The sequence below is a fragment of the Geotrypetes seraphini genome, chromosome 8, assembly GCF_902459505.1.
Source record: "Geotrypetes seraphini chromosome 8, aGeoSer1.1, whole genome shotgun sequence".
Lineage (NCBI taxonomy): Eukaryota > Metazoa > Chordata > Amphibia > Gymnophiona > Dermophiidae > Geotrypetes > Geotrypetes seraphini.
In genome coordinates this window covers 87,815,659-87,827,883 of record NC_047091.1, presented here as the reverse complement: position 1 = coordinate 87,827,883, position 12,225 = coordinate 87,815,659, and the positions used below count along the sequence as shown (strand labels likewise).

At 45.0% G+C, this 12,225-nt stretch overlaps 1 protein-coding gene across 3 annotated transcripts in view; it reads right to left on the bottom strand.

The window, feature by feature from the left end:
• The window catches only part of FBN3 (fibrillin 3), a 518,221-nt gene that overhangs the window by 29,657 nt on the left and 476,339 nt on the right, over positions 1-12,225 (bottom strand). For all 3 annotated transcript variants that reach the window (XM_033955282.1, XM_033955284.1, XM_033955283.1), the window contains 4 exons: positions 10,306-10,428; positions 5,644-5,760; positions 4,925-5,053; positions 492-611 (listed from right to left, as the gene is read on the bottom strand). In XM_033955282.1, coding sequence (XP_033811173.1) covers positions 492-611; positions 4,925-5,053; positions 5,644-5,760; positions 10,306-10,428 — 489 coding nt within the window. The remainder of the gene's footprint in view (positions 1-491; positions 612-4,924; positions 5,054-5,643; positions 5,761-10,305; positions 10,429-12,225) is intronic.

The window sequence follows — 12,225 nt, the reverse complement described above, 5'->3', positions numbered from 1 at the left end:
GGAGAGGCTTTCGGTGGCCCTCAAGGGCTGAAGAAGAAAAATCCGACTCAAAAGTCGGGCTGCGTCGGCGATCCCCGGTGGCTGGAGAGGCAGGGGCTCTAAGAGAGAGCAGAGTCCTCCTGCTTGCACGGCGTCGCCCTCCAGACACGGCCCGGAGATCAGAGATGTAAGACGCGGCTTTATGGGGCGGGGCTGGACGCAGAACAGGGCGGGGCCATGTGTCCGGGTTTCTACATCGGAAAATATGTAACCCTCCCATCTTTCTTTTTAAACTAAATGTGAATGTAAAGCATGATGTTTGATTTCTTTTAATCAGTGAGCAGCAGGGAAGGGAGAAAGTCCAGGAAGTAGAAAAAGCAGCTATTCTCCTGCGGATGTTTGCTTACACATCCATGTTTCTAATATGTGATCTTCTGAACTTGGAAGAGGTTTTATAGACAGTGTCATCCTAGATAGGTACAAAGGGCAACAGAAACTATCATTTTACTCACCAATGCACTGGTTCCACTGGTAGTGCTGCACGTAACCCTGAGGGCAGCCACAGCGGTACCCTCCCAGGACATTCTGGCAGCCATGCTGGCAGCGATGGTTCCCGTCACACTCATCCACATCTGGAAATAACCCCCCCCGCCCCAGAAAATACTGTTAAGAAACAGCCTCAAGAGGGCAATTCTATTTCCTCAAAACAAGGCAATTCAGCCTTATAACAAGAGGGCAATTCTATATCCTAGGCACTAACTTTCATGCTTTAGAACAGGGGTGTCCAACCTTTTAGCTTCCCTGGGCCGCATTATCCGAAAAAAATGTTTCTGGGGCCGCACAAATGCGCAAACGCTGCAGCAAGACAGAGGAGGGAGCTGGCAAGACGGTAAACACCCGGGGGCAGCAGAGGAAAACACTGCATTGCCCTCGACCGGGGCCGCACAAAATACTTCACGGGGCCGCATGTGGCCCTTGGGCCGCAAGTTGAACACCCCTGCTTTAGAATATGAGCACCTATGTGTATATACCAGCAAGCCACCTGTAACCCAACATGTTTGTAAAAGTCCTGTTTGTCATATTCTATGCATGTTATTACTGTAATGCTGCCTAGATATAGGCAGTTGAGAAATTTTTTAAATAAATAAGTGCTATTCTGCAAATTCCTGCTTAACTTACAAAGGGGCCCTTTTACTAAACTGAGCTAAAAAGTGGACTGTGCTGGCAGCTAGTGTGTAGGTTTCCTGTATGTTGAAGTCACTTTTAGTGTGGCTGTAAAATGGCCGCGTTTTCTATTTCCACAATTAATGGACATGTGTTAATTTCCCAGTTAGCATGGGAGCCCCTGCTGACACCTATTGTCTAGGCCAGGGGTGTCCAACCTTTTGGCTTCCCTGGGCCGCATTGGCCGAAAAAAAAAATGTTTCAGGGGCCACATAAATGTGCAAACGCTGCAGCACGACAGAAGAGGGAGCCGGCAAGACGGTAAACACCCGGGGGCAGCAGAGGAAAACACTGCATCGCTCTTGACCGGGGCCGTACAAAATACTTCACGGGGCCGCAGGTTGGACACCCCTGGTCTAGGCGGTAGGGGCTCCCACACTAACCACCTGCTAATTGGGCATGCTTACTCTGCGCCCCAGCACAAAAACAAATTAAAAGTATGTTTTAGTATGTGGGAAGAATATACAGATTCAAATACTAAGGGGAAAGTGGATTGGATTTGATATACTGCCTTTCTGTGGTTAAAGCGATTTAATAATAATAATAATAATCATAACAACTTTATTTTTATATACCGCAGTACCACAAACAGCTCAAAGCGGTTTACAAAGGAAGAGACTGCATACAAATAGCGATATTACAAAAAAAGCATTTAGAAATATATCAGCATGGAAATATTACAATAAAAAAAAATTCTCAAATTCGTCAACATGGGAATAGAATCTCAGGAATCAATGTGACCCTCTCTCCATTTATAATACCAGATTCTACTAAGCTTTTGTATTCTATATGGCTTTACATACTCGACTACATTATGATTATGATACTATACTTAATTCATGGTCCTGCCATCCTATTTATCTATCTTGCAATGTGCTATGACCAGAAGACTGTATTAGTATTAGTTTTATCATTATTATTTGTCGATTCTATTTTTTAATATCGATCATATATCTTATTGTGATATGATGTACTGAAAGGAGCTGTCACTCGGTTTTTCTTGTTAGGCTTCTTGGAAGCCTTTTGTTGTCTTCTTTCTATTTTATATCTATGAAATCAATAAAAATATTTTGAACCAAAAAAAAAAAAAAAAGATAAGTTTTCATTGATTTTCTAAAGGTTTGGTAAGAAAATGCATTGGAGATAAACTCACTTTATCATTTCAAGCTGGTAAATGGAACAAATGCCTGTGTTCTATCTCTATACAGGTACTTATTTGGTACCTGGCGCAATGGAGGATTAAGGCCCAAATTCTGTAACCGGCCCTTAATGTTAGGCACCTATTTTGGAGGTGCCCAACTAGATCCTCCCCTATCTAAATTGAATAACAAGCACAATTAAAGTTTTTAATCAGCGCTAATCGAAACGTAGACGCCTATCGAAAAAGAGCGATTCTGTAACAAGGTGCCTCTAAAAATTTAGGCGGCCTTCAAAAACATAGGGGCTATGCGTGTTAGGCGTGGGCGTGGCTTCACGTTAGGCGCCTTGTTATAGAATCGCTGCTCTTAAGCGCGCCTAAGCGCTCGCATGGGGCGCCTAAGTTTTAGTTGTGCCTAGAGCTGGCCTATTTATTGGGCGCCTCCAAAATAGGTGCTGCTCAGCGCGATTCGCTAAACAGCACCCAATTGTGCGTGAATCGCGCTGAACGGTGCCTAATGCGGCGCCTAACTTTTGGGTGCTTTTTACAGAATTTGCCCTTAAGTGACTTGATCAGGATCACAAGGAGCTGCAGTGGAAATCAAACCCAGTTCCCCAGATTCTCAGGCCACTACACTAAACATTAGGTGTGCCCCGAGGTAGTGAATTTTAACCTGCAGTAAGTACGGGTTAGTACTTACCACCGCTTCGTAAAAGGGCCCCATAGTTTAAGGGGCCGCTGAAAAGTTCTCAGCCCAACCACGAAGAGAATGATGTGGAACCATGAAACTTACAAGTTATTCCACATTTTTCTTGACACTTTTCCTTTCATTTCATGTCAAGAAAAGTGTGGAATAACTTGTAAGTTTCAAGTCTCCACATCATTCTCTTCTTGATTGGGCTGAAAACTTTTCAGCAACTCCTCGTATGTATATATATATATATATATATATATATATATGCAAGAGTATACACAGGGGCAGCCGCATAGTGAGAGAAGGAAGCGCCCGGGGTGTTGGATCCCAATATTGCCGTGCCATGTGCTCCTGTACTCATCCTTGCCATGCACCCTCCGTACTCTGCCGTTCCCACCAAGCACCTCCCTGCATACCTCTTCAAGAAATCTTCACTGGCAGTGAACATCTCCTATCTGCTGCTCACACTGGCCTTAGCTCTCCCTCTGACATCACTTCCTGTGACTAGGAAGTGATATCAAAAGGACAGCGGAGGCCATGACAGGCAGTAGATAGGAGATGCTGCTCTCTGCCAGTGAAGATTTGAAGAGACGGGTGGACAGATAGGTGCCATTGCCCCCACCAAGACAGCACCTGGGGTGGTCTGCCCTCCCTGCCCCCTCGTGATGCCCCTGCAAAGGGGTGGAGCCGGGGTGTGCTCTCATTTACATGCATAACTCGGGCACTTGCACTTACACTAGCTCTATGGCACTTTAATAACCAGTCATGTAGTATTCCATAAAGGAAAGTACGCACTTATATTCCTTTATAGAACAGGCTCCTACTACATGCTCTCTGGATGCCTAATTTTAAAAGCCCTGTCATAAAAGGAGCCACACTAGTAGAGGAGCAAACCAGAGGATCCCAGAAGAAACCAGATCATCACCAATCAAAAGGTTCAAAACCAATTTTATTAGTCTGCTGAATTAGACTAATAAAAATGGTTTCATCTGAGATCCTCTGGTTTGTTCCTGTGACAGAATTTGTCTCTCAGCATCACTAATGGTGGAACAAAGCATTCCTTACACAACATCTCTGAGTATCGCTCACTGGGAAAGGTCTCACCCCATACAATATCTCTGAGCATTAGGGCCACTGGTACAGGTCTCTCCCCACACTACCTCTTTTAAGTTCAATCAATTTGTACCTTCTTTTATTCTTTTGTAAACTGCATAGAACATCACGGTACTGCGGTATATAAACTGTTATTATTATTATTATAGCTCTCAGGGTCACTAATCCTGGGATAGGCCTCTCACCATAATACATCTGTGTGCCATTAATTCTAGAACAGGCCTCTCTCATCTCAATACGTTTCTGACTGTCATTAATGGTCAGTCAAAGGAATCCCCCACCCACCTCCTCCTGGTCGCTGTAATTTTAAGTCTTTGGGCAGCCTCCGTACAGCATCAATGAACGTCTCTGCAGAATGAAGACTTCTGGGGCAGGCCTGCTCGATACTGCTGCATGGCGGTTGCCCGAAGACTTAAGATTACAGCGACCGGGGAAGGTAGGTGGGGGAGTCAGTTGCTGGAGAGAGAGATCGTGCTTCAGGATCCTGCTGGACAGAGATTTTAGACCCCTCCCCCCAAAACAAAAAAGTGTTCCACTACCTATGGGGAAGGATAATGGGCGTCCAGAGGAGTGACATAGCAAGAAAAGCTGGAGCTATATTTGGGCTCAGGATGGACATGTGTAATACACTGTTCTGTCTGCTCTGTGGTTTGGGAAATGGACTCCTCCCACAGGAGGCTTTTTGCTCTAGGAAGACCAGTGTGCAGAATAGTGAGATGGGAAGGAAACAGCCATGACACTGGTTGTGCTCTGTTAAAGAGGCAGATGAGATTTACCTTCACAGTCGTTGCCAGTGCTGTCCAGTGAGAATCCTTTCTGACATTCACAGTTGAAGCTGCCTGGGCTATTCTGACACACTCCCTTGGCACCACACAAGTTAGGCTGAGCTGTGCATTCATTGTTATCTGCAAAATATCCCAGATGAGTTTATGGAAGACTTCTTTAGACACTGATTTCAGTCTGGGTAAAGGGCAGGTCTCTTTTCACACCACTACACACTGGCTTGCAGCCTGAGAACAGGAAAGGTTTCCTTTCACACTAAATATTGGCTAAAGCCTGAGGACAAGGCTGATCTCCTTTCATACCACACACTGGCTGCAGTCTGAGGAAAAGATAGGTTTCCTTTCACAATACTACACACTAGCCTGCGGTCTGAGGAAAGTACACATCTTTCTCGACTTGACACTATAATCAACCTGTGGTATCATCGCTGGTGTTGTTCAGCATGGAAATTCACAAGCCCTGCTTTGAATGCTTTCAGGTGCTCAGATTACATTCATGCTTGGTAAGATTTGCCAGTTCAAAGTTCTGCTAAAGAGACTGAAATTAGGATATTATTATAAGGATTGTTTTAAAAAATCTGTCTTATAATTGTATTTTGGCCAGTTTTAATCTGTAATCTGCTTGTATACTCTTGGGAAGCAGGACGGATATTAAATATGATGGTAATCATAGTGACAGGAAATGAGAGCCTGCCTGGCCTCTCCGTACTTACCGATGCAGGAGGAGTGGTGCTGGGTAAATCCTGGAGGACACTTGCAGTTAAAGCTGCCGATGGTATTCACACACAGGAATTGGCAGTTGTGTTGTTTAGTGTTACACTCATCCAAATCTAGGGCAGGGAAACGCTCATAAGACATATTACTTTCAAACTGGTGGGCCAATTGCGACTGTATGTAAACCAGTTTCAATTTAAAAGCAGTTGAAAACTCAGCTGTTTGTGATTTATTAGTCAGTTTTGAAGAAAAGAGTCAGTTTAACCATATTTGCTATTGTACTCTTGTGACGTATTAGTTGACAACTGAAGAGAAGAAATTGTTTTATTATGTAGATTTTATTATATGGTTTGGTTTTATCTTAGGTATGTTTTAACTGATGTAAACCGTTTAGTTTTTTTTTATAAACGGTATAAAAAAGTTGTACATCTGGCATTCTTTGCCGTGCACCCCATCCGTTTTGTCTGTCCATTTTTTCCAGGGATTGGGACTTGTATACCGCCTTTTTTTTTTTGTAGTTTTTACAACCACACTCAAAGCGGTTTACACATAGGTACTTCAAGCATTTTCCCTATCTGTCTCGATGGGCTCACAGTCTTATCTAATGTACCTCTCTACTCTGCACTCTCATTCTACAACTTATCATATCCCATCTTGACTATTATAATTCGCTTTATGCTGGTCTCCTTCCCTATTCCTTTAAACTCTTTCAACATATCCATTCCACTGCCGTCAAACTTCTACATAACTCCCGTTGCTTTGACCATGTCACATAGCTACTCCACTTCAAACAATGGCTCCCAATATTTGTTTGCATCAAATTCAAACTATAACGATCACTTGCCTACTGCTCCCCTGGGTGTCAGGTCAAAAGCGCGCCGGGACAAAGGCACGCGCAGACAATTGAGTGCAGCGTGGAGGTGCGCGCCAAAGAAAATTACTGTTTTTAGGGGCTCCAACGGGGGGCGTGGGGGGGAACCTCCCACTTTACTTAATACAGATCGCGCTGCGTTGTGGGGGCGTTGTGGGGGGTTTGGGGGGTTGTAACCCCCACATTTTACTGAAAACTTCACTTTTTCCCTGATTTTAGGGCAAAAGTTAAGTTTCCAGTAAAATGTGGGGGGTTACAACCCCCCAAACCCCCCACAACGCCGCCACGATCTGTATTAAGTAAACCCCAACAAAACCCCCCGTCGGAGCCCCTAAAAACAGTAATTTTCTTCGGCGCGCGCCTCCGTCTTGCGCTCAGTTGTTGGCGCGCGCCTTTATCTTCTGCAATTATGTCTATGAACCGCTCCCCTGTACATCAACTCCTTATCCCTTATGCTCCCTCCTGCCACCTGCACTCCTCCGACAATAACCTATTAGACCTACTCTGTCTTCCTCTGACTTGCACCTCACTATGTCACGAAAACAGTATCCAAATACTTACTGTATGTCCTCCCACTGCACATACTTACTGTATGACTCCCACTGCACATCGCAAATCAAACATCTGTTCATATATTCAAGAAGCTACTCAAAACCCATCTCCTCTCTGAGATCTCTTGCTCTCCTGATGACTGAGCTTTCCCTGCCCTGCTCTATCCTTTTCTACCCCCTCCCCCCAGCTGTTTTACCTCTTTCATCTTCTCTCTTAAAATTTGTTTTATGCTGTAAACCCCATAGATGTCTTATCAACCCATTGTGGTATATGGAGTGCAATATATAAAATCAATAAATGAGTAAACGTGTGATGGTGGGTATTCTGGTTCTTGGGTGTTATGAAGCTTTGGTTGCCCTGGGCTGAGATAATTGTCATGCTTTATGATTGTCTCTACTGTTAGCTTTCATGTCTTAGATGGATATGTGCAGAGGATTATGGCGTGTTGTCAAAGAATGTGGATGTTATGGATTATAGGTACACAATGTTGTAAGGAGGGTTGCCTTAAGCTGGTTTCTTCTCTTTTTTTTTTTTTTCTTTCTTTATAAATTTATATCAAATACAATCAAGCAGTACTAACTTGAAACAGAAATCAGAAAATACGGATCATATGGAAATACCTTTCATATGGAAAATTAACACCTTTGGTCCACAAATAATAATGAGAGTCAAGAATAGAAATTCAATAATTAATAAGAAAAAAGCTGGTTTCTTCTCTTATCCCCAGACTTCAGAGCTGATGCTCAAAGCCAGACACTAAAGCCCACAACCCCAAACCCCACAGCGCAACAAAAGCACAGAAAAATAGCTAAGTGATGCAGAAAGGAAATGATATGCAAATAATATGCGCAGTTAATTTTGCACTAAGAAACTCTGGGCTCCTTTTACAAAGCCGCTATCACACGCAACTTTTTAGCGCGCGCTAAGCCCCGCGCTAGCTGAAAAACTACCGCCTGCTCAAGAGGAGGCGGTAGTGGCTAGTGCGGCCGGCAACTTAGCGCTTGCTATTACATGCGTTAAACCGCTAACGCGGCTTCGTAAAAGGAGTCCTCTATGTCTGGCACATGTGAACACAGATTTTATGGCATGGGTGGCTCTTGCGTGCATGTCCAGACAAAATTGAAAGTGCAAGCACACATCAGCATTGCTCTTCTGCGCATTTAAATATGAGCCTTTCAAAATCTGTTTGCACTTAAAATTTTTGAAAGCAGTGGCATAGTTTATTTGGGGTTTTTTTTTGGCATTCAGATATGGTATTTTATTTATTTATTTTTATTTTAAAAATTGTTTATTAATTTTATATAGCAAAATATATCTGATACAAAGTGTAAGAAAATTTACATAAATTAGCAATATTTTCAGAAAACACCAAGAAACTATACATAAATAACTTAAGACCAACCCCCCCCCAATAAGCCCACCTCCCACCCACCTCTTGTATGTGTATAAAAGGATCTTGAACTGAAACCAAATCCAAAAGGGTACATTTTATGTGCGTATGTTTAAAGAAAATTTACAAATGTATCTAGCGGACCCCGTGTTTCTTAAAATTTTCAAAACTCCCCAGATTTTTCTGACATCTCTCTCTCAAACCTATAATACTGATATACAGGGGTCCTTTTATCAAGGCGCGGTAGGGGTTTAATGCGTGGAATACCGCACGTTGAATCGCCTGCCGCGCTAGTTGCTAACGCCTCCATTGACGAGGCGTTAGTTTTTTGGCTTGCCGCGGGGGTTAGAGCATGATTAAATGTCCGACGCGCTAATCCCGCTAGCGCACCTTGATTAAAAGGAGCTCACAGTTTCCCACCAGAATGAAAAATTGAAATAATCCCAATGTTTCCAATTTCTCGTTATCATCTGTATTTCAATTCAGGTCATAATTAGTAACAGTTTATCTTTATCTGCTCTAAGCAGATTTTTAGACAAAGAAGTGCCGAAGATAACCATACTGTAAGACAATGGTAAAGTCACTTCAAGAATGAGCATAATTTTGCTCCAAATAGACTCAAAAAATGTTTATTAAAGCAGTGGCATAGTAAGGAGGGAGGGGGCGTCCCGGGTGCCATCATGGTGGGGGTACTGGCACCTCTCCGCCCCCCCCATGCCATGCTTGCTCCCTCCCTTCCCCCTGTACCTCTCTAAATCTTCACCAGCACAATTTCTACGATCTGCTGCTCGTGCTGGCCTGGCTCTCCTCTGAAATCACTTCCTGGTCGCAGGATCAGGAAGTGACATCAGAGGGAAAGCCAACACCGGTGCGGCCAGCAGGCCAGAGAAGCTACTCATGCTGGTGAAGATTTAAAGAGGTACTGGGGAGGGGGCAGGGAGGGCACGAGTGTGGTGGGGGTGATAAAGGAGAGGGGGGGCAGAGATGAAGGCGTAGGGAGGGGCGCCACTGCCCCGGGTGCCTCCTACCCTTGCTACGCCACTGTTTGAAAGGCTCATCTTCAAGTGCAGGTAAACAGGTGCCGATGTGCATCACTTTCAGTTTTGCTCCTATTCGTACACATTTGTTTCTCACTATCAGCACTTAAAATTGCCGGTGCTTCCTTCCACTTGCAAAAGAAGACAAAACCTATGGTTCAATGTGGAAAACTGAAAAGACTTGGCGGTCAATTTTCGACATTAGAGCCATCATTTTCATCTGTGCATTGCAGTGCTTTTGTTTGTGCATTGGGAAGGCACATTTACCGGCTGATATTCAGATCATGGCGAGGCAGGCTGGCTAATTCCTGTGGCCAGTGATGACCGTGGAGATTCAATGCCAGGCCGTTTCTGGTGACTGGCATTGAATATCCGGTTTATTTTCGGCTGGCATAAACTTAACCGGCTAAGTCAATATTCAGTGCTGGCTGGTTGAGTTTATAGCAGCCAAAGGCAGGACTACTATTTGCACGGCTCAATTTGGCTGCTAAACTTGGCCGATCAGCCCTGAAAATTGCTGTTTATTGCGCAATATAGCTGGTTAACATTTAGCTGCCAACTGGGACTATGCAACGGTGAGATCCGGTTATCTCACTCCGGATTTAGCCATTTAAGCGCCATTTCTGGCCGGTTGGCTGGTTAAATAGTGCTGAATATCGACAGGTTAGTGACCTCATTAACACCCATTTAAATACAATCTGTGGCCATCTTGAATGTGGACGGTAACACTGGCACTTGAGCCCTATTGAGCTTTCGGTGCTGGCCCTCAAGTTTCCCAAGGGTGCTTCGCATTACTTAGGTTTTTCCTTACCTTTGCATATTTTCCCATCTTCCTGCAGCACATACCCTCGGGGGCAGGAGCACTGATAGCTGCCCTCCGTGTTCTTACAGATGAAATTACAGGGCTTGGGAGACTGGCCACACTCATCCAGATCTGCAGATACAGACAAAACAATAATTACTAATCAGAGAGGGTGAGCAGAGGGTTGGGACAGGATCCTATTTAACTGGATGTGCTAGGGTTACCAGATTTCCTCTTTAAGAAAAGAGGACACCTGGCCCCATCCCACCCTGCCCTCAGCTCCGCCTCCACACGAACTGCGTCTCCTTCTCTGAGCTCAGCTCTGTGTCAGGATGTCCTCTGTACATGCCTGGACAGTGACACAACGATGTCACACGCATACATGTGACGTCATCAGGTCGATATCTGTGCACGCGTAGAAGGCATCCAGACATGGCCCTGAGCTCGGGGCCTTCCAAAATCCGGCCAAAATGCCAGGTTTTTGGAAATCTCTTTGGGCGCTTGGACAGTCCTCTAAAAAGAGGACATGTCCGGGTTTTCCTGGACATCTGGTAACCTTAGGATGTGCACTAAGAAAAGTAGGGAGCATCTTTTCGTCCAATATCAGCACTATTTAACTGGCCAGGAATGGTTCCTGTCTGCTTAAATAGCGCTAAGCAGGCTAAGCGTTAATATTCAGCGTGAGATGGCCACTGAATATTAGTACTCAGAGGCTAGCCAGCTATGCTGCATAACTTAGTCAGCTATCCCTGAAATTTAAAGCGCTAGCCAGCTATGTTCAGCGGCTAAATTGGGCCGCTTATATAACCGGTCTGTTTTTGGCACTATAAACTTAACCAGCCAGCGCTGAATCAACATAGTCATATAAGTGTATAGTGGCCAAAAATAAACCAGATATTCAATGCTTGTCACCAGAAATGGTTTGGCATTGAATATCCGGGCTCAGCACTGACCGCAGGAGTCAGCCCAGGTGACTCCCACAGTCTAAATATTGGTTCCTCTAGGTTTAGCAGAAACTTAAAATCCTGAAATCTCTCAGCATGACCAGGGTCAGGCATCTCTTGTTTCATAAATCCTGTCAGCTCTACCTCACACATTCAACTTCTCTCACAAGCAGGGCTGGCCCAACCATTAGGCAGCATTCATGAGTCACCTAGGGATGGCTGCTGTTTGGGAGGCTCCAAACAGCAGCTGAAGTCAAAGCAAATAAAGGTCAAAGGCAGACAAGGCTGAAGCAGCTAGTTTAGAGTGCTGCCGGCTCAACGCTGCTTTGGGAAGTATGTAGGACTCGCTCGCGGTCGGCGGGGTTCGGATGGAAGGGAGGAATGGATGGGGGTTCGGCGGCAGGGGTGAGTGTGGTGCTCTGGGGGGTGGGCTGCACAAGGGATGGGAGGGAGGGAGGGAAGGGAAGCTGGGCAATGGAGGGAAGCTGCATGAGGGAGGGAAGCTGTATGAGGGAGGGAAGGATAGAAGCTGGGTAAGGGTCCTGCTGCACAATGGATGGGAGGAAAGGGAAGCTGAGCAAGGGTCCTGCTGAACGAGGGATGGGAGGGAGGGAAGGATAGAAGCTGAGTAAGGGTCCTGCTGCACAAGGGATGGGAGGGAAGAGAAGCTGGGCATGAGGGATGGGAGGGAGGGGAGGAAAGATGCTGCACATGTGGGGGTGAGAAAGGAAAGAGGAAGAATTGGGGTGAAGGAGAGGAAGGGAGAGATGATCATGTACATACCCCAAAAATAAGACAATGTCTTATATTCATTTTAAGCCCAAAAAGCACACTAGGTCTTATTTTCGGGGAAACACGGTAGTTGAGGGAAAAGGACTGCAAGGCCAAAGCTAGGTCTACAGGAAACTTTCCAGAACTTTGGAGGCGGTGTGAAGAAATGAAAGGCCTTGGTTCTGCCTCCAGAGTTGGCACCATTCTGTCTGGT